The following is a 23,597-nucleotide window of genomic DNA, read 5'->3' on the forward strand; positions in this document are numbered from 1 at the left end:
TGGCCGGATCTCAGCTCACTGCAAGCTCCGCCTCCCGGGTTTACGCCATTCTCCTGCCTCAGCCTCCCGAGTAGCTGGGACTACAGGCGCCCGCCACCTCGCCCGGCTAGTTTTTTGTATTTTTAGTAGAGACGGGGTTTCACCATATTAGCCGGGATGGTCTCGATCTCCTGACCTCGTGATCCGCCCGTCTCGGCCTCCCAAAGTGCTGGGATTACAGGCTTGAGCCACCGCGCCCGGCCTTAATGCTTTTATTAAAAGGAACCTTTTTATGTTGAGTTAGATGTGAGTAGGAATTAATGGGTTTTCCATATTCCTTCTATTTGTACAGTTTTTTTCAAGGATACTAGCTTTTCTGTGAAATAAGGTTTAAGAACTGATTAAAAGTTTTGCCACATTCTTCACACTTGTAGGAGTTTTGCCAGTATGAATTATCCTACCTACAATGAAGTGTGGCAACCATATAAAGGCGTTGACACATTTTATATATTTCTAGGGTTTCACACTAGTATAATTATTGTTATGTATAGAGAAGTTGGAGGTTCTGGTAAAAGCACTGTCACATTTTTTAGCTTTGTAGATTTCCTCTTCAGTATGAATTATCGCCATGTCTCTTAAGAATTGAGAACTTGTGGCCAGGCATCATGACTCACGCCAGTAATCCCAGTATTTCAGGAGGCCAAGGCGGGTGCATCTCCTAAGGACAGGAGTTCAAGACCAGCCTGGCAAACATGATGAAATCACATCTCTACTAAAAATACAAAAGTTAGGTGGGCATGTTGGAGGACACCTGTAATCCTAGTTACTCAGGAAGCTGAGGCAGGAGAATGGCTTAAATCCAGGAGGCTGAGATTGCAGTGAGCCGAGATCATGGCATTGTACTCCAGCGTGGGTGATGAGCATGAAACTTCATCTCAAAAAAAAAAAAAAAAAAAAATTGAAAACTTGTTATAGGCTTTGCCACATTCCTCAAACTTGTACGATTTTTGTCCAGTGTGAATTATGTGTAAGAAGGGTTCAGAACTTCCTAAAAGCTTTGTCACATTCTTTGTATTTGTAGGGTTTATGTTTCATATAAATTCTCATATTTAGTAAAAGTTGATAGCTGGCTAAAGGCTTTCCCACATTCATCAAACTCACAGGGTTTCTCTCCAGTATGAATTATCATATGTCTAGTAAGGGCAGAGGTGTCCTTAAAGGCTTTGTCACATTTTCTTATTTGTTGGGTTTCTCTTCCACATGAATTATCTCATGTCTACTAAGGTGTGAGGATGAAATAAAGGCTTTGCCACATTTATCACACTTGTACAGTTTCCCTCCAATATGAATTTTCTTATGTATAAAAAGGATAGTGGGTTAAAAGCTTTGCCACATTCTTCACATTTATAGTTTCTCTCCAGTATGAATTACTTTATGTGTAGTAAGGGTAGAGGAGCACTTAAAGCCTTTGCCACATTCTTCACATTTGTAGGGTTTCTCTCCAGTATGAATTCTCTTATGTCTAGTAAGGATAAAGGAGCGCTTAAAAGCCTTACCACATCGTTCACATTTGTAGGGTTTCTCTCCAGTATGAATTCTCTTATGTGCAGTAAGGTGTGAGGACGAGTTGAAGGCTTTGCCACATTCTTCACATTTATAGGGTTTCTCTCCAGTATGCATTCTCCTATGTGTAGTAAGGATAGAGAAGCACTTAAAGGCCTTGCCACATTCTTCACATTTGAAGGGTTGCTCTCCAGTATGAATTATCTTATGTGTAGTAAGGCAAGAGGAGTACTTAAAGGCTTCGCCACATTCTTCACATTTGTAGGGTTTTTCTCCAGTATGAATTCTCTTATGTGTAGTAAGGTGTGAGGACCAGTTGAAGGCTTTGCCACATTCTTCACATTTGTAGGGTTTCTCTCCAGTATGAATTATCTTGTGTGTAGTAAGGGATGAGAAGTACTTAAAGGCTTTGCCACATTCTTCACACTTGTAGGGTTTCTCTCCAGTATGAATTCTTTTATGTGTAGTAAGGACAGAGGAGTGCTTAAAGGCCTTGCCACATTCTTCACATTTGTAGGGTTTCTCTCCACTATGAATTATCTTATGTGTAGTAAGGATAGAGGAGCGCTTAAAGGCCTTTCCACATTCTTCACATTTGTAGGGTTTCTCTCCACTATGAATTATCTTATGTGTAGTAAGGTTAGAGGAGCGCTTAAAGGCCTTTCCACATTCTTCACATTTGTAGGGTTTCTCTCCACTATGAATTATCTTATGTGCAGTAAGGTATGAAAACCGGCTAAAGGCTTTGCCACAGTCTTCACATTTGTACCGTCTCTCTCCACTATGAATTATCTTATGTGTAGTAAGGTGTGAGGACCAGTTGAAGGCTTTGCCACATTCTTCACATTTGTAGGGTTTCTCTCCAGTATGAATTTTCTTATGTGTAGTAAGGGTTGAGGACTTGTTAAAAGTTTTGCCACATTCTATACATTTGAAAGGTTTTTTTCCAGTATGTCTTATCTTATGTCTGTTTGAATCTGAAAATTTACGAACGACTTTCCCATATCTATCACACTGAAATATTTTCCTTTGGGTAGTTGTCAAATATTGGTTAAGTCCATTATAACCTCTTTTGTGCACCTTACACTCATCCACACTTTCACAGCCTTTTTTAAACTGTAAATTGTCATGTCCACATTTTTCGTATCTTCTCAGTATCCCTTTATGGAAAGAATCTTTTATGTTCTGCTCTGGCCAAAGGTCTTGGGCAAAATGAGAACACAAAACTGAAAGAAACAACAAAAACACATTACTTCAATTGCTAGACTCAGATAAATATACTTTACAAATCTAACCTATAAAGCTATACAAACTACCTAAGCAAGATGACACAGCAAAATATCGCAAGCTGTAATTTCTTCCTGGACACGTAAATGTAACAAAAACATACTGCCCAAAATACATTTGTAAAAAATTTATAAGTCAGTTAAGTGCATGAAGGGCCCCAGGCGAGCACAATGCAAAGAATCACATAGAAGATAAAGAAAAGCCTGTTACTTACAACACAGCTCTTCCTGCTCTCCAGTATAACATTATGCCTTTAAAAGTAAATTCCCCGTCAGATGCAGTGGCTCATGCCCGTAATCCCAGCACTTTGGGAGGCTGACACGGGTGGATCATGAGAAATTCGCCCCCATGACCCAAACATGTCCCACCAGGTCCCACATCCAACACTGAGGATTTCTATTGCAGCATGAGGTTTGGACAACATGGACATCCAAACCATATTATAGACCAACTAGGCTTCACAGACACACACAAAACTCTCCAGTCAAAACCAAGATAATACACAATATTCCTATTTGCATCTAGTGTATTCTGTTAGGACACATACCAAGTTTTGTTAAATTAAAAATACTGACTGTGTGCCATGGCTCTTGGCTATAATCCTAATACTTTGGGAGATTGATTGGGGCCAAAAGTTTGAGACCAGTCTGGGCAACATAGTGAGATCCTAACACTACAAACAAGCAATTAGCCAGACATGGTAGTGCATGTCTACAGTCCTACCTACTCAAAATACTGAGGTAAAGGGGATCACTTGAGCCCCGGAGGCTGAGGCTACAGTGAGCCACAATTCTGCCACTGCACTGCAGCCTGGGTGACAGTAAGCTCTTGTCTCAAAAAACAACAACCACCAATTATTTTAAAAACACTAAAAGTATACACTGTGTTTTCTAACAAAAATTGAATGAAACTAGGAATTAAAAGCAAAAGTCAAACTGGAAAATTCAAAAATACATGAAAATGAAACATACTCTACAACATATTCTTGCTCAGAGGGCAAAAAATTTCATTTTTCAAAGATGTCAATACAACCTACAGTTAAAACCTACAGTAACATGGCCAGGCACGGTGACTAATGCCTGTAATCCCAGCACTTTGGGAGGCTGGGGTGGTGGATCACGAGGTCAAGAGATTGAGACCATCTGGCTAACACAGTGAAACCCCGTCTCTACTAAAAATACAAAAAATTAGCCAGGCATGGTGGCGGGCGCCTGTAGTCCCAGCTACTTGGGAGGCTGAGGCAGGAGAATGGCGTGAACCTGGGAGGCGGAGCTTGCAGTGAGACAAGATTGCGTCACTGCACTCCAGCCTGGGTGACACAGTGAGACTCTGACTCAAAAAAAAAAAAAAAACCTACAGTAACATAAACGATGTGACACTGACACAAAGATAAACAGATGAAAGAACAGAATAGAGAGCTCAGAAATGAACCCTTCTTTATGATCAGATGATCTTCCACAAAGTTGCCATGCATACAAAATAGAGAGAAATAATCTCTTTTAAAAATGTTGAAAACAATATCAACACTGATAAAATAAAGTTGTTTATTTCCTTGAATGATACAATAATATATTTTATTTTATTTTTTTTTGAGACAGAGTCTCGCTCTGTCACCCAGGCTGTAATGCAGTGGGGCAATCTCAGCTCACTGCAAGCTCTGCCTCCCGGGATCACACCATTCTCCTGTCTCAGCCTCCCGAGTAGCTGGGACTACAGGTGCCCACCACCATGCCCATTTAATTTTTTGTATTTTTCGTAGAGACGGGGTTTCACCGTGTTAGCCAGGATGGTCTCGATCTCCTGACCTCATGACCCTCTGCCTCATCCTCCCAAAGTGCTGAGATTACAGGCATGAGCCACTGCAACCGGCCAATTACATATTTTAAATAAAATGCTTAAACATAAAAATACACAAATGGGGCCGGGCGCGGTGGCTCAAGCCTGTAATCCCAGCACTTTGAGAGGCCGAGACGGGTGGATCACGAGGTCAGGAGTTAGAGACTATCCTGGCTAACACGGTGAAACCCCGTCTCTACTAAAAAAATACAAAAAGCTAGCCGGGCGAGGTGGCTGGCGCCTGTAGTCCCAGCTACTCAGGAGGCTGAGGCAGGAGAATGGCGTAAACCCGGGAGGCGGAGCTTGCAGTGAGCTGAGATCCGGCCACTGCACTCCAGCCTGGGCACTCCAGCCTGGGCGACAGAGGGAGACTCTGTCTCAAAAAAAAAAAAAAAAAAAAAAAAAAAAATACACAAATGGGAAAAAGCATTTGAAAGAACATACAAAATTACTAATTTGTAGAGAAATAAAAAAAAAAAAAACACAATGACACACAAAATCAACTTACACCCATTAGGTGCAATGAAAATAAAACTGATGTTGATTGCTGGTGGAAAACAAAGACACAGCTATTATTTTAAAATGTTATAAATGTTCCTCATGTATAAATCTATATCCAAAATATGTAACACAGGCCATATGCAGTGTCTCAAGCCTGTAATCCTAGCAGTTTGGGAGGCTGAGGTGGGCAGATAACCTGAAGTCAGGAGTTTGAGACCAGCCTGGCCAACATGGTGAAATACCATTTCTACTAAAAATAAAAGATTAGCCTGGCGATGTGACATGCACCTATAATCCCAGCTACTTGGGAGGCTGAGGTAGGAGAATCACTTGAACCCAGAAGGCAGAGGTTGCAGTGAGCCGAGATCGCACCACTGTACTTTAGCCTGGGCAACAGAGTGAGACTCCATCTCAAAAAAAGGAAAACAACAAAAAAACAAAATATGCAACACAAAACCTGGAAGATATAATTGAAAATCCATGTTTATTGTACCAGTATTCACAAAAGCAACCCAGATGTCTCTTGATTTATAAACATATCAAAAAATGTAACATATACATATGATGAAGTATTATTCCACCTTAGAAAAAACAATATTCTCAATTTTAAGATGAACTTTGAGAATATTATGTCACCTGAATTAATCCAGTGACAGAATTATGGATACTGTATGATTCCATGTATATGAGCTATCTTAAGTAGTCAAAATCATAAAATCAGAAAGTGGAAGGTATGTCTATTAAGGCCTGGAGAGAGGGTAAAATGAGCATTTAGTACTTAATGGTCAATGACTTTTAGTTTTACAAGGTGTAAAGTTTCTAGAAATCTTTTGTATACAATGTGAATATACTTAACATGCCTGAAATGAACAGCTGTTTTTTTGAGACAGGGTCTCACTCTGTCACCGAAGCTGGAGTGTAGTGGTACAATTTTGACTTCCCCTCAATCTCCCAAGTAGCTGGGACCACAGCTGCACACCGCCATACCTGGCTATTATTATTATTTTTTTTAGAGAGAGGGGTCACCATATGTTGCCCTGGCTGATCTCAAACTGTTGGGCTCCAGGGATCCTCCAGTCTTGGCCTCCCAAAATCCTGGGATTACAAATAAGAGCCTCCACCTAGCCTGGCCCTGAAATGCACACTTCAATAGATTTAAGATGGTAAATTTTATGTTATGTGTTTTACGACAATTTTTTTTAAAGAAAAACTGAAAAAAAAACCACCAGAATTATATATCTTTTCGAAAATTACTTTCAAATCATAGAAGTGTTTCTCTCACAAAAGCAAATATATAGTCATCATTAAACACATGGTGAAAATAAGACTATCTTGATGACTAGTCACTTAGACAAGATAAAACTACCATCAAAAATCAGATAAGAAAGAATACAGCATGAGCCATACTAAAATTAGGGTAATATTTATAGATAAATACACATACATATGTAATCTGATTGTGATAGATATGCATAATTTATTATCTTAAATTGACTTAAAATGTACAAAAAGAATTGCAAATTCTCTAAAATTGTAATACATAAATAAACCCAAAACACCCAATAAACTAATGTTAAGAAACCTACACTGAGGCCAGGTGCAGTGGGTCACATCTGTAATCCCAGCACTTTGGGAGACCAAAGCATACAAATCCCGAGGTCAGCAGTTCCACACCAGGTTGGCCAATATGGTGAAACCCCATCTTTGCTAAAAATACAAAAACTAGCTGAGCGTGGTGGCACATGCCTATAGTCCCAGCGTCTCAGGAGGTCAAGGCAGAAGAATCACTTGAACCCCAGAGGGGTTCAAAACTTCAAAACAAGAGAAACGTTTACTCATAAAATCTTGTATTCAACATTGATGTATAATTTTAAAAAATTGCAGGCCGGGCGCGGTGGCTCAAGCCTGTAATCCCAGCACTTTGGGAGGCCGAGACGGGCAGATCACGAGGTCAGGAGATCGAGACCATCCTGGCTAACATGATGAAACCCCGTCTCTACTAAAAAATACAAAAAACTAGCCGGGCGAGGTGGCGGGCGCCTGTAGTCCCAGCTACTCGGGAGGCTGAGGCAGGAGAATGGCGTGAACCCGGGAGGCGGAGCTTGCAGTGAGCTGAGATCCGGCCACTGCACTCCAGCCTGGGCGACAGAGTGAGACTCCGTCTCAAAAAAAAAAAATTGTCAGGCCAGGCGCAGTGGCTCACAACTGTTATCTCAACACTTTGGGAGGCCAAGATGAGCAGATCACCTGAGGTCAGGAGTTCAAGACCAGTCTGGCCAACGTGGTGAAGCCCCATCTCTACTAAAAATACAAAAATTAGCTGGGGATGGTGACACATGTCTGTAATCCCAGCTACCTGGGAGACTGAAGTATGAGAATAGTTTGAACACAGGAAGTGGAAGTCGCAGTGAGCCAAGATCATACCACTGCACTCCAGCCTGGGTGACAGAGCGTGACTCCATCTCAAAAAAAAAAATTTCTAGATAATTGCAATATTTAACTATTAGTATGTGCTCACTAAATGCAAGTATTCTGAATCATTGGCATCCACTGTGTGGCCATAAAATTTCAGAGAATATACAGTATAATTATAAATAGAAGATTCTAATGAGAAAATAAATTAGCATTTAAAAGAAACTAGTTATTTTTAATGTTTTCAATATATGGTATTCTTACACAAAATGAAACTGCTGTAATCCAACTTTAGAAACAAAGAGTAGCCTTACATTGTTAAATAAAAAAATATGTATTTTCCAGAGTAGTGTTAGACCCTCTGATCTGTAAAACAAATATTAGGAAATAAACTATTTTATTATGGAGATATAGGCTGAAAAAAGTAGATGAACATCCTATAATTCCTTTTTGCCTGCAGCAAACTTAAATTTATAAATAACTATTTTAGTAACTATGGGTGCCTACTAATTATGCAATTTACTTCAGGCATACCATGCAAAGTCTAGCATATTGTCTTAAATATCTGAATCTAAAATTACAAATAAATCTGACAGAGAAAATAGAAAGTAAAAACATACAGGGAGAGTGGCGTCAGTGAGATGAAAAGATTAAAAGTGCTGTATTTTCATATTCCCTTATGGCAAAACAATGTCAGCCATCTCTGACAAAATACTTTTATGAGACAACCAGGATTATGACTCACACCTGTAATGATAGCTCCATGGTACATTAAGGTTGGAGAACTGCTTCAGGCCAGGATTTTGAGACCAGCCTGGGTCTCAAAGACCAGATCAAAGATGTAGCAAGATGCCATCTCCAAAATAAGTGCCTCTGAGGGAGATTTGAGAGCCAGGGAGGGAGTTGTGAAATGCTGTTAAAGCTGAAGATTGAGAAGTGTTCTATTCAGAAGGCAGGCTCTCATTCAGGTGGGAAACTACAGGACCCTAGTTCATGGCTACAGACCAGGACAGGATTCACCCAACTTAGTCCCACTGAGAATTCTGAACTTACTCTGTAACCACCCCAAACTCCCAGCCACAGTCTGGCAGAGGTCCTTCCATTCCAGAGACCTAGAAGAAGACACCCATTTACAGCAATGTAGGCAGGCCTGCAGACCTTGGCCTTTATTGGGGTTTCTGAAGTGGTTCCTGACTCAGTTTCAGTTACTTGAGCCACAGTTTATGGTCAGTTCTGCCTACATAGAAACCCACACAACTGGGCTAGAAGGGGTGTCTCATGCCTGTAATTCCAGTACTTTCAGAGGCCAAGGAAGGCAGATCATCTGAGGTCAGGAGTTTGAGACCAGCCTTGCCAACATGGTGAAACCCGGTCTCTACCAAAAAAATACAAAAGATTAGCTGGGTGTTGTGGCGAGCACCAGTAATCCCAGCTACACAGCAGGCTGAGGCAGGAGAACCGCTTGAACCTGGGAGGCAAAGGTTGCAGTGAGCCGAAATCATGCCATTGGACTTTAGCCTGGGCAACAAGAGTGAAACCCAACCCCATCTTGGTGGGGGTGGGGGTGGGGGGGGGGAGAAAGGAAAGAAAAGAAAAGAAAAGAAAGAAAAGAAAAGAATCCATTGCAATTGAAGAAAAATAAGTAAAAGTTGCTGTTTGTGGATCATACCTCTTATATTTAAAAAACCATAAACAGTACATTAAAACTTACCTAAACTAACAAATACACTGAGTAAATTAGCAAAATATAAAATTAACACACAAGTGTATGTATGGTTTCATATGCTTAAAACAATCTGATAAAATAGAGGAAGAAAAAATCTTATTTAATATAGCATTAAATAATAAATTTCTGAGAAAAAAATTAGCCAAGAAGGTAAGAAAATGTTTACAACAAAAAAAGAAAAAATGAGAAGATCCAAATACATTTTAAAATATTTTATGTCTAGAGACTGAAAGAATAAATCTTATTAAAGCGTCATATTATCCAAAGTGATCTATAGATTTCATAAACTTACTGTCAAAATTGCAGTGTTTTTTTTTTTTTTTACAGTAATGGAAAATACAATTCTAAAATTTACATCAAACTAAAATAAACTCTGAATAGCCAAAACAATCTTGAAAAAAAAGAACAAAGCAGAAGGATATCATCTTATAATTTCAAACTACATTTTAAAACTATGTAGTAATAAAAATAGAAAGGACTAAGCAGAAAAAAAAAAAAAATTCAACAGAAACTACTACTTTCACACATTTCAGACCTGATGCAAAAAGAGAAGTAATTCTCAAAATCATGAGGATATGTATGTGTCCCCAAAACAACGAAAAAGCAGCCAGATTGTGCAGTCTTTCACATGCCATGAAGAGGACTTTGGCTCTCACTGTGAACTTGAAGGGAGCTCACTGAAAGAAAAGTAGAATTTTTACAGAATTTAAAAGCATAAGCAGAAGATGCCCCTTTAAAAGAGCAAAATTTTAAAAAAGAATAAAAAAAAAACAAAAACAGCTGCCCAGGAACTATTTCCTTTGGAACACAGCTTCCCAAATCACACTTTAAGGACTGGCTTTCTCTTTGACCTCAGGACCTCTTATCTGTGTCATCTGTTGTATTCATTTTCACTCGCACCTACCTGAGGGGTTGGTTACCATGTCATGTTTCTTCATAGTCAAAGGTTTTTCTCCTTGCTCCAGACAGGTGATGAGGTCTGGCTTAGAGACCACAATACCTGTTTTATTAAAAACAAATAACATGAATCTTGCTCATATTCTGCACTTGCAAGCTAGTAATGTGCTCAGCAAAGACAATGTAATAAAATATTCTAGTAAATTAATACCAAAATACAAATTTATAACAGAAATTTCTAAATATTTAGAAAATACTTTCAATTTGCCGGGTGCAGTGGCTCACGCCTGTAATCCCAGCACTTTGGGAGGCCGAGGCGGGTGAATCACGAGGTCAGGAGTTCGAGACCAGCCTGGCCAGCATGGTGAATCCCCATCTCTACTAAAACTACAAAAATTAGCTGTGCATGGTGATGTGCGCCTGTAGTCCCAGATACTCGGGAGGCTGAGGCAGAACTGCTTGAACCTGGGAGGTGGATGTTGCAGTAACCCGAGATCACACCACTGCACTCCAGCCTGGGTGACAGAGCAAGACTCCGTCTCAAAAACAAAAAACATAAAGAAAGAAAGAAAATAACTTTCAATTTGTAGGTTTCTTAATTTTCCTGCCTGGCACTACTGAATCAAAAATTGGTGGTGGTAATTAGGTTTTCAGGTGGAAGCTACAATATTTTATGCCACTAAATTTCTGGAATTACCACTAATTTGGAGTAAAGATTACAGCTTGGATATGAAATATGGAAAGAAATATGGAAAGCTTGGATTAAGATGAAACATCTTGAAGAAATTTTTTTTCTTTTCTTTTTTTTTCCTCGAGACGAAATCTTGCTCTGTTGCCCAGGCTGGAGTGCAACGGCATGATTTCAACTCACTGCAACCTCTGCCTCCTGGGTTCAAGCTATTCTCCTGCCTCACCCTCCTGAGTAGCTGGGATTATAGCCGCGTGCCACCATGCCTGGCTAATTTCTTCTACTTTGAGTAGAGATGGGGTTTCACCATGTTGGCCAGGCTGGTCTTGAACTCCTGGCCTCAGGTAATCCCCTCACCTCAGCCTCCCAAAGTGCTGGGATTATAGGCAAGAGGCACCAAAGAGTTTCTTTTCTAAATGACCGAATTCTGAAGATTTTATTGAAAAAGTGGATCTGAAACTCTTTTATAAAAGCATACATTACTAAAAAAATTCTACAAAAAAGAGAAATAAAACCTTTTGTGTATATTATGAATAATGTATTAAAGTTATCCTCACCCAGGAAAGCCAGGTTTCTGTAGTTCTCTAACATCACATTCCTATATAAATTCCGCTGTGCAGTGTCCAGGCAATGCCACTCCTCCAGAGAGAATTCTATGGCCACGTCTCTAAATTGCAACGGCCCCTGAAACACACACACATACGTTTTTACCAAGTGATCATGAGTGGAATTTTTAATTTGACTTAAGGTGAAATGAGAGAGTAAAGACAAATGGTTCTGACTTATAGGACTAAAATTATCCAATAAAATAACTTTCAAAACAGAAATATTATCTAATGTATTCTCTGAGAAAAAGAACAGCATAAGATCCATAACATCAGTTCATATATTTTTCTAGATAGTAAAGTGTAAAATTAAGGAACACAAACATGTACATTTTTGAGTGCTATGTTTACACCATATGGAATGAGTTGTGAATATTCAGATGAAAAAGATATGTTGAGTTAGAAGGCACCTTTCAAATTTAAATATATACAATAAGTTGAAGACCTTATTGTGCAGGGGTTTTTTTCCAGAAGATCTGGAATAAAGTCTGATTTTTTGAATTTCTAACAAGCTCACCAATAATGTCAATGTTTTTGGCCCAAGAAGGAAATTTTGTCAAACATCCAGTAAGTGGAAGAGCCTGTGTTTTTCTCAGTTTTTCTGGCCTGTAACAAAGATAAGATATATTTTCCAAAGAAAAATATATAGACAAAATTAAGAAAAAAGGACAACTGCCAGATTAAATGTGATGGTTTATTCACATGAGCTGCATAAATATACTTAATAATGAAGAGAAAAATAATCAGCTATATAGTGAAAAAAATCTGTCAGAGCCATTTAAGCAAGTGAATCATTAACCATTAACTGCACTAGGAGAAATTTTTATGATGTGCTAATGCACAGAGAAGAACACAGCATCACTATTGAAATATTCCTCTTTCAAAAAAGTAAATAAAATCTGATTTAATCATAAAGAATCATCAGTTTTACACAAACCTCAAAATACAGGTAACTCCTATGTTCTGTAATTTTTAGTAGTAATTTTAAGTAGGCTTCATTTAGCACCCTAGAGAGCAGGTATCTCCTAATAAGTTTTTTTCAGAACTTTCTGGGTAATAAATGCCATCCCATTTTAAATGAGCAAATTTTTTTTTTTTTTTTTTTTTTTGAGGTGAAATCTCACTCTTGTCCCCCAGGCTGGAGTGCAATGGTGTGATCTTGGCTCACTGCAACCTCCACCTCCTGGGTTCAAGCGGGTCTCCTGCCTCAGCCTCCCGAGTAGCTGGGATTACAGGGGTCTGCCACCATGCCCAGCTAATTTTTGTATTTTTAGTAGAGACAGGGTTCCACCATGTTGGCCAGGCTGGTCTCGATCTCCTGACCTCAGGTGATCTGCCCACCTCGACCTTCCAAGATGCTGGAATTACAGGCATGAGCTACCACGCCCAACCTAAATAAGCAATTATTATTTTTTTTTTTTTGAGAAGGTCTCGCTCTGCTACCCAGGCTGGAGTGCAGTGGCCCAACCTTGGCTCACTGCAACCTCGGCTCACTGCAACCTCCACCTCCCAGGTTCAAGCTATTCTGCTGCCTCAGCATCCTGAGTAGCTGGGATTACAGGCGCCCACCACCATACCTGGCTTTTTCTATTTTTAGTAGAGACGGGGTTTCACCGTGTCAGCCAGATTGGTCTCAATCTCCTGACCTGGTGATCCATCTACCTTGGCCTCCCAAAGTGCTGGGATTACAGGCGTGAGCCACTGCGCCCGGCCAATAAGCAATTTCTTAATCCTGTTCCGCATACAGCTGATGGCACACACGAATAGAACCTCAACATTACATGTTCTCTGTCTTTACTAAGGACCACAGTTTTCCCCAACAGAAATCTTGAATATCCACATCTTTCCATGTTCAACAGCCACAAAGGGAACATTTTTAATACTGCAGATCATAAATTCTTGTTGAGAAATCTGCATGGCATATGAGAAATTGTGATTTAGAGAATGAAGAAAACGCTCTGGGAAACAGCAAAGAAATATTTTTCAGACACCTTTGACTCTTATAAGAATTTTAAGAAGCACTTAAACCAAAATCCTTAGGGAGGAAAAACACAAGTAGAGAAGTAAAGGGTTGAAAGTACTAAACGCATGGCAGTCCAGGAGGCAGAGGAGTGGACACAGCTTTTCAGGCTGAGGCATGTTTACCTGAAGAAAAAGCCTTTTTTTTTTTTTTTTTCCCTATCTCCTCCTTCACTGGAATTCCTTCTCAGATGAGATTCTGTGGACTAATTACACCTGCATCTGGAGAATATGTCTTTAAAAGTGTCAGTACCACATGTTTACCTGCTAGCATGACATCAACTGGCAGAAAAAGACAGAAAAAGTCCACCCATTTCTGTCCTTTAAAACAGAAGAGGTTCAGGAACAATGAGATGCTCCATGAAGATGAAAATAGAAGTTTCTCCTTTCCTGTCCTCAGGTGCCCTCCCCTGCCACAGACATCACCCATTTCTGCTACAGTAATGGAAAAATGTGCCACACTGACGTGTCCCTATCAAACCCAAACAGAACAGGCCCCGCAGCCACCCTTTAGTGCAAAGGTGGAACTTAATTCTCATGAATGCATTTTGCAGCCTTCATATCTGATTCAGGCCTCACCTTACAGTCACATGAGGCCCTTTATTAAAACAACATGGATGCTTCCACCCACAACAATAAACAAACTGTGGGGAGGGCATAAGAGATTTCTGCAAATTGGCCATGTGATCCTAATGAGAAGCCTGGGCTGATAACCACTAAGCTAAGTATTGCCTCTCAAGCTTTAACGAGCTTGTAATTCACTTGGTAATTTCAGTGCCACTTTATGTATTGTGACTCTGGAGGTTTGAAAAGGGTCCATGAATGGGTGTTTAAACAAGCCCCCTGTCAATGCTGATGTTGCTCCCCATTGACTCATTATTACCATTAGTCAGAGAAGCAGGCACAGCACAGGGTCCCTTACACTCAGCACTTGTCACAACTAAATACTTGTACAAACAAGGACAACCCATCTCCATCCTAAAGTTTTATATTCTTTGCTGGCTCTTTAAAGTTTACAAGAGGAAACAGAAGGCAGAAATGTCTGAATAAGTCTGTATTTAAAAAACAATATATACCCATGTGCTGATGCAATGTTTATTAAGCAGGTACTATGTGCTCAAGAGTGTGATACAAAGCACTGTGCTGGGCATAACACATTATGTGATTAAATTCTTATAACACCCTGGGAGCTGGTACTAAGGATTTAACAATTTTCAAGATTTAGGTAAAAGGCCCAGCATTTTTATTTCTTCTTCTGTTTCTCTGTCATCAATTTTTTAAAAATTGTACAGAATAAAAGCTAAATATAGACAGATGAAAGAGAGATAGAAAGAGGTTAATGTAGTTTAGACGAAGTTTTATTCTGTTTATATTTACTTTTTTGTGACTTATGGAGCAACTATTGGATCTGCAGGAATAGAAAACAAGTTTCTAAATACAATGTCTCTGCAAGCACTGGTTTTAATAGAACATTTAAAAACTAGGACCCTAAAATACATACTTTATTTATCCCATTTATCTGCTTTGCGGTTTCAGGAAATTGTGACCACCGGCTCTAGAAAGGCAGCAAGATTCACCAGCCAAAACTCTGATCTCTTCTAATCAGTTACCTGAGGCAAGACCTCCAAAAAGGGTGAATCTGAACAGGTCTGGAGCAGGGTGAGGACCCTATGTAAAATTCTGCTCTCTATGCCACTGCGGTACTACCAGTTTTGCTTTTTCTAAGCTTACCTAAAAAAACCCCTTAAATCCCAGAATTTCTGTAATTTTAATATTTTCTAGCTTAGAAAACCTATGAACTTTATACTATTTTATACTACATTCTAATACGCAATTTAAACAAATCCTTTAAGGCTTTCTAGGGTAATTTTTTTTTTTTTTTTTTTTTTTTTGAGACAGAGTCTCGCTCTGTCACCCAGGCTGGAGTGCAGTGGCACGATCTCGGCTCACTGCAAGCTCCGCCTCCCGGGTTCCCGCCATTCTCCTGCCTCAGCCTCCCAAGTAGCTGGGACTACAGGCGCCCGCCACCTCGCCCGGCTAGTTTTTTTTTTTTTGTATTTTTTAGTAGAGACGGGGTTTCACCCTCTTAGCCAGGATGGTCTCGATCTCCTGACCTCGTGATCCGGCCGTCTTGGCCTCCCAAAGTGCTGGGACTACAGGCTTGAGCCACTGCGCCCGGCCTTTTTTTTTTTTTTTTTTTTTTTTTTTGAGATGTAGTCTCACTTTGTCACACAGGCTGGTGTGCAGCAGTGCCTTCTTGGTTCACTACAACCTCTGCCTCCAGGGTTCAAGTGATTCTTCTCCCTCAGCCTCCCAAGTAGCTGTGACTACAGATGCGTGCCACCACACTTGGCTAATTGTTTTTTTTTTTTGAGACGGAGTCTCGCTCTGTCGCCCAGGCTGGAGTGCAGTGGCGCGATCTCAGCTCACTGCTAGCTCCGCCTCCCGGGTTCACGCCATTCTCCTGCCTCAGCCTCCCGAGTAGCTGGGACTACAGGCGCCTGCCACCTCGCCCGGCTAGTTTTTTATATTATTAGTAGAGATGGCATTTCACCATATTAGACAGGCTGGTCCCGAACTCCTGACCTTGTGATCCACCTGCCTTGGCCCCCCAAAGTGCTGGGATTACAGGCATGAGCAACCACACCCAGCTTTTCTAGGGTAATTTTATTAGAAAATAAATATGTACACTTGGCAAGGTAAAAGAAATAGAAATTATACGGCCAGGCATGGTGGCTCATGCCCATAATCCCAGCACTTTGGGAGGATGACATGGGTGGATCACGACCTCAGCATTTTGAGACCAGCCTGACCAGATGGTGAAACCTCATCTCTACTAAAAATACAAAAATAAAAAAAAAAGATATATACAAATTAGTTGGGAGTGGTGGCCGGCACCTGTAATCCCAGCTACTCAGGAGGTTGAAGCAGAATTGCTTGAACCAGGGCGGCAGAGGTTGCAGTGAGCCCAGATCACACCACTGCACTCCAGCCTGGGTGGCAGAGACTCTGTCTCAAAAAAAAAAAAAAAAAAAAAGAACTTATAATAACAATTATTCTGTTCATAAATATGCTTTCAGATGTAGACATCAGAAGTCTCAAAAATATAAAGAAAGTGGCCTAAATAAAGCCTCAGATTTTGGACACATCTATTTATTGTACCAAGCGTATGATGCATAATTCAATTATTTATCCAGTTGCTTGTCTAGATTAAAAGTTTCTGGATTGTAGGAACCAAGACTGCTTAATAGTTTTTTTTTAATGGCCCTATAAAATGGGAGCAACTAGTTTATCCATTTGGGTCTCCAGATCTTTTCCTTCTTTATCGTCCAAGTACCAGAAAACTGGAGAAACCCTCATCTGAGTACCAACCAACAAGGGGATGAACAAACACAGGATGACTCATTTCTCTTACACTGAGACAGAAGGAAAATTAACCACTCTTGTCAGCCTAACATAATTCTGCTCTGAACATCCTCAAATGCCTCAAAGACACCTACGTGATTTTGAGGGAATTTCCAGTGACCCTGGGCTATCGGCCCAATGATAAGCCAGGCTGGAGAGACTCAAGCTGAAGACCAATGCAACAGAATAGAGAGCCCAGAAATAATGGCACCCGCCTGCAACCATCAGATTTTTGACAAAGCTGACAAGGGAAATGTGGGAAGAATTCTCTCTTTAATAAATGGTGCTGGAATAACTACCTAGCACTATGTAGAAGACAGAAACTAGGTCCCTTCATTGCAGCATATACAAAAATCAACTCAAGATAAATTAAACACTTAAATGTAAAATTATAAGAAACACTGCATGACAACCTAGGAAATACCATTCTAGACATAGAAACCTGCAAAGACTTCATGATGATGCTACGAAAAGCAACTGCAACAAAAGCAAAAATTGACAAATGGGACCTATTTAAACTAAAGAGCTTCTTCACAGCAAATAAACTATCAACAGAGTAAACAGAAAACCTACGGAAGAAAGAAAATATTTGCGGCCGGGCGCGGTGGCTCAAGCCTGTAATCCCAGCACTTTGGGAGGCCGAGACGGGTGGATCGCGAGGTCAGGAGATCGAGACCATCCTGGCTAACACGGCGAAACCCCGTCTCTACTAAAAAATACAAAAAACTAGCCGGGCGAGTTGGCGGGTGCCTGTAGTCCCAGCTACTTGGGAGGCTGAGGCAGGAGAATGGCGTAAACCCGGGAGGCGGAGCTTGCAGTGAGCTGAGATCCGGCCACTGCACTCCAGCCTGGGGGACAGAGCGAGACTCCGTCTCAAAAAAAAAAAAAAAAGAAAGAAAATATTTGCAAACTTTGCCTCTGACAAACATCTCATATCCAGAATTTATTAGAAACAAACAAATTTAAAAGAAAAAAACAAACAACCTCATTAAAAAGTAGGCAAAAAAGATGAACAGATGCTTTTCAAAAGAAGACATACATGTGGCTAACAAGCATATGAAAAAAATGCTCATCTCTAATGATTAGAGAAATTAAAAGAAAAACCACAATGAGATACCACCTCACACCAGTCAGAATGGCTATTTTTAAAAAGTCAAAAAATAACAGATACTGGCAAGGTTGCAGAGAAAACGGAATGCTTATACTCTGCTGGTGGGAGTGTAAATTAGTTCAACAACTATAAAAAGCAGTGTGGTGATTCCTCACAGAACTAAAAGCACAATTATCATTTGACCCAGGAATCTCATAATTGGGTATACAGTCAAAGAAATATAAATTATTATATTATAAAGACACATCCGCATGCATGTTCACTGCAGCACTATTCACAATAGCAAAGACATGGACAGGCCCTAAATGCCTATCAATGGTAGAATGGATAAAGAAAACATGGTATGGTCAGATGCGGTGGCTCATGCCTGTAATCCCAGCACTTTGGGAGGCTGAGGCAGGTGGACTGCCTGAGCTTAGAAGTTTCAGACCAGTCTGAGAAAACAATGCAAAATCCTGTCTCCACGGAAAATACAAAAAGAAAAATTGGCAAGGTGTGGTAATGCCCATGTGTAGTCCCAAGAAGAGGATGAGGCAGGAGAGAATTGCTTGAGCCTGGGAGGTTGAGGCTAAAGTAAGCCAATATCATGCGATGGCACTCTAGCCTGGGCAATAAGGGAGACCATGTCTTCAAAAATAAAATAAATACAAAATACGGTACATAAATATTATGGAATACTTTGTGGCCATTGAAAAACAAAATCATGTTGTTTCCTATAACATCAGTGAAGCTAGAGACCATTATTCTTAGAAAACAAGTGCAGAGGCCTGGTGCAGTGGCTCATGCCTGTAATCCCAGCACTTTGGGAGTCAAATGGCAGTTGATCACTTGAGGTCAGCAGTTTGAGACCAGCCTTCCCAACATGGAGAAACCCTATCTCTACTAAAAATACAGAATTAGCTGGGCGTGGTGGCACGCACCTGTAATCCCAGTTACTCAGGAGGCTGAGGTAGGACAATCACGTGAAACTGGGAGATGTAGGTTGCACTGAGCCTGGATCACACCACTGCACTCCAGCCTGGGCAACAAGAGTGAAACTCCGTCTCCAAAAAAAAAAGAAATAAAAAGAAAATAATGCAGAAACAGAAAACCAAATGCATGTTATTATTTGTAAGTAACAGCTAAATAATAAGAACACATGAACACAAAGAGGAGAACAACAGATGCTGTGGCCTAGTTGAGGGTAGAGGGTAGAAGACTAAGAGGATCAGAAAATATACCTGTTTTGTGCTATGGCTAATACTTCAGTGACAAAATAATCTGTACACAAAACCCCCATGTACCAAAACAAACCCAAGTATACCCCAAAACAAAAATAAAAACTAAAAGAAAAAAATTAAATCCCTGGGTGGGAGAGTGCAATGTGGGTGAGAGGACCGATTTTTGCTACAGATAGTAGTCCCAATGCAGCTGTACTCTGATTTATTACTGTGTGCATGCAGACATATGAGATTATGAACAGCTGGTCCAAAATGCTAGGTTGGTAGAGAAAACAGGTTGCTGCTGCAGATTTAATATCTGGGGGTGGGGATATGTCAGGAGACTTGTAGAGACTTGTGGGTTCTTGCCAAGAAACACTAGGATCAAAAATGCCATGGTGAAGTTCCTGAGGGTGGTGCCTACACCTCAGAGGAGTGTGGCCATGTCAATGTCTACTGTGTGTGTTTGTGAGTGGGTAGGAATCCCGTGGTGGCAGCTGTGGGAAAAGGGGGTCTGTCATCAGAGCTCCTTTCTTCTAAGTTTTCAGTCCTCTGTCACCCTGGGAGAATACCTGGAATCACAGGACAATGGGCAGTGTGACAGCCTGTGTACCAGACAGCAGAGCTCCCATTCCCAAACACCTAGAGTTTTATTCCAGGCCAGGCCTCTGTGATATCTTTTTTCTGGCACCAAATTTGTAGAGTTTGCTGAAAATCAAACAATTCTCCAACACCAACACATTGTCTGATATTTGAATTCTGACACCACCCAGCGTCAACACAGACCCTGATTTAGGGCTTGGTCCCACAACACTGTCCTCACTGCAGATGCCAGTCACAAACCCCATGGGCTTTTCTATGCTTCTGAGCTACTGTTTAAAAACTGGGGAGTCCCATAATCTCCCTGAAGTTCGATAATTTGGTAGAGCTACTCACAGAGCTCAGCAAAACACTGTAGTTAGGTTTACCAGTTTCATATATGAGATGCAGCCCAGGAAAAGCCAAATGGAAGAAAAGCATAGAACAAAGAAAAGAGATGGGGAAAGATGAAACACATAGATAAACCTAGAAAGTATTTGTGATTAATAAAATTCTCCATCCTTTGTGTGCTCCAGGAACAGTTTATGGAAAGAAACACTCTTCCCATTATGACTTAGATGGTGCTCTCTTTTCTTACTTATCACACAGCCAGACACACACACTGAACATTTTCTCCTTTTTCTCATTAAAAAAATCAGCTGAATTTGTCTTCCATGCTCAAAATAAAATATTTCTTCACTCTGTCACCCAGACTGAAGTGCAGTTTTGCGATCTCGGCTAACCACAACCTTTACCTCCTGGGTTCAAGCGAATCTCCTGCCTCAGTCTTATGAGAAGCTGGGATTACATGCATGCACCACCATACCTGAATTTTTTATTTTTATTTTTATTTTTATTTATTTATTTATTGGTCTCGAACTCCCGACCTCAGGTGATCTGCCCGCCTCAGCCTCCCAATAATTTTTGTATTTTAGTAGAGACAGGATTTCACCATTTTGGCCAGGCTGGTCTCAAACACCTGACCTCAGGTCCGCCTGCCTCAGCCTCCCAAAGTGCTGGGATTACAGGCGTGAGCCACTACACTTAGCCTAAAATAAAATAATCCTTAGTCAAACTTTTCTTAAGCTTATCTCCCTCCTTCAGGCTCCTGAACTTTGTGCTACCCTCAGTCTGAGTCAACATACAACCCCATTTTACGTCCCTCCTAAGAACACGCTGATTTCAGGGTAAGACATTCTCTGATCTAAAATCTGACTTTTTCACTCTCCATTTGCTATTCCCTTCCCACCTCCTTTCTAATCTTGTTTGCTCCTCCCTAAAAAAAGAACGCCCTTTTCTGCCTACATCTTTGCAAGCCATAAAGATCTTATACTTAGTTGGCACTTTCTGCTGTTGCAATAATTTTTTGGAATTCTTTTTTTTTACATAAATCTAATGTTTTTTATTTTACGAAGTGTAGAAAGTGCCGCAAAACATAAAAACTTCATCATCAGTAAGACCCTCTCAGTTTCCTTTCATCTTAATCTCAACTGCAACTGCCCGTGGATCCCCAGCTTTCTAGGGCTCTGTAGCTTCTCTCAGGATAAAGGCTCCTTCCATGGCTGGGATGAGCAAGCTGGGAAATCTGCAGGGGAGGCTCCCCAGAAAAAAACTGAGTCTTTAATAACATCCTGTTGCAGGCTTAATATTAGCCTTAGCTTGGAGTTCTTAGGTTCAAGCTTTAATTTCCATATCAGTTATTCACTTGGTTTTTGAAACTAAGTGTTTGAAAAATCCAGGGAAGTTACTCAAACACAGTTTACATAAGAGAAGGAAATTTTAAGGTGCTTACTTTTTTTTTTTAAGACAGTCTTCCTCTGTTGTCAGGCTGGAGTGCAGTAGCAGGATCTCAGCTCACTGCAACCTCCACCTCCTGGGTTCAAGCCATTCTCTCATTCCTGCCTCCTGAGAAGCTGGGATGATAGACATTTGTCATCACACCCAGCTAATTTTTGCATTTTTAGTAGACATGGGGTTTCCCCATTTGGGCCAGGCTGATCTTCAAGTCCTGACCTCAAGTGATCCGCCTGCCTCGGCCTCCCAAAGGGCTGGGATTACAGGCGTGAACGATCGCACCCGGCCCCATAAATTTTTAATCGCAGAAAACAGAAACTGTGAACCCCACGGACCAAAGCTTTTCCCTTTCCAGCTCTTCCCTGACCCGCACCCCGAGTCAGGATTCTCCCTTGACGACCCTCCGGTGGTCCCTGCACATTCTGGGAGGGATGGGGCGCTGCGGGTGCAGAGCTGCCCACAGAGCGCTCCGGGCCACAGCACGGTCACTGCGCAGGGAAGAGACAGGAGGCCCGTGGGCCCGGCTGTCAGCGTAGCCGCCATCTTATGGCTGAACGGGACTGAGGCCGAGTTGGGCAAGGAGAACTTGGGGTGCAGATTGTGGAGCTGACTGCCCGGAGGCCTGAGTCCCGCCACAGCTACTTCCCACCGGTTCCAACCAGCGCGTCCCCCTCTCTCGGGATGTCGGACCGGCACTCTCACCATTTCTAAGTTTCCAGGGGGTCCCGGCGTCTTAGTTGTGAATCTCCCAATACCTGCAGGACACAGGGCCACAGAGGCTGGGCCTCTAGGAGCAGAGGACACACAGCAGTGAAGAAGACACCTGGAGTTCCGGCTACAGCGAGACACAAAGGCCCCGCCAAACCCGGAAGCCTTACGGGTCACTCTGGCTGCGTGCCTGATTGGACGGTTTCCAGCCCAGCGTCCCTGATTGGATAATGCTTAAGGCCTCGCCCCCTCAGGCCCTGAGTGACAGAAGATGTGATTAGACGCTGGGCTGAGTGAACAAAGAGCGACAGCCTAAGCAGCAGCCTTTTCAAACAGGGCTTCCTCCCTGAGCTGAGCCACGCCCACCCTAGAGCGTGGGAAAATTTTATTTCTTTTTTTAAATCTCTCTCTTGTTGAATGTATTCAAAAGGTGACCAGAAGTATTTTGCTGTCATGTTAATAATACATAACAGAAAATCATAACTTTTACTTTGGTAATAGTATATTATTTATTAAAGCTAATTTTAATAAAACCTTATAAATAAATCAAATTTGTCATTTTTGACCACTCCAGATTTACGTATGTATTTTGTAATATCTTGTAATTTTTAATCTATTTATATTTTATTTTTATCCACATTCTTTTTATTTTTTCAATTTGAAACAACCTTTAAGTAATTTCAAACTGCTATAGGAGATAGAAAGAAATCATTTAGGGGCAGGCACGGATGGCTCATGCCGGTAATCCCAACACTTTGGGAGGCCAAGGTGAGTGGATCACTTGAGGTCAGGAGTTCAAGACTAGCCTAGCCAACATGTTGAAACCCCATCTATACTAATAATATAAAAAGTTACCCGTTTGTTGTTGTGCACATCTGTAGTCCCAGCTACTCCGGAGGCTAAGTCAGGAGAATCGCTTGAAGCCAGGAGGCGGAGGTTGTGTAACAGCCCAAGGGGTTCACCTTGCCCTTTGCCTAGACAGAGCCGATTCATCAAGCCAGGGTGATTTGTGGAGGACGGGTGAATCTGTGCACAGACAGGTGTCTGACTCTGGAGTCGTGGCTGTTGCTTCCCTTTCTGGTGGTGAATCCTCCATAGCCTGGTGAGGGTAAATATATATCTTTTCCTGTCTCCTCTTCTTATTGCAATTTGCTTATTATATCAATCTGCTTATATTTATTTTCTTATTATGTCATTTGCTTATTATGTTATTAGTCTATAATGTCTGCATTGCCATTTACGTGGGATAAAGGTTGTTTACCCTTAAAGGTATTGTGTGTGTGTCTTT

At 41.1% G+C, this 23,597-nt stretch overlaps 1 protein-coding gene across 1 annotated transcript; it reads right to left on the bottom strand.

Moving 5' to 3' along the window:
- Nucleotides 1–242: 242 nt before the first annotated feature.
- On the bottom strand, nucleotides 243–22,483 carry LOC104672969 (zinc finger protein 737-like). Its single transcript, XM_010376839.2, is given in 6 exon segments — nucleotides 243–1,224; nucleotides 1,227–1,332; nucleotides 1,411–2,768; nucleotides 10,209–10,304; nucleotides 11,447–11,573; nucleotides 22,304–22,483. Coding segments are annotated over 6 exon segments (1,851 nt in total). The 5' UTR covers nucleotides 22,307–22,483; the 3' UTR covers nucleotides 243–1,063.
- Nucleotides 22,484–23,597: the final 1,114 nt, after the last annotated feature.

The sequence above is a fragment of the Rhinopithecus roxellana genome, chromosome 12 (genome assembly GCF_007565055.1).
Source record: "Rhinopithecus roxellana isolate Shanxi Qingling chromosome 12, ASM756505v1, whole genome shotgun sequence".
Lineage (NCBI taxonomy): Eukaryota > Metazoa > Chordata > Mammalia > Primates > Cercopithecidae > Rhinopithecus > Rhinopithecus roxellana.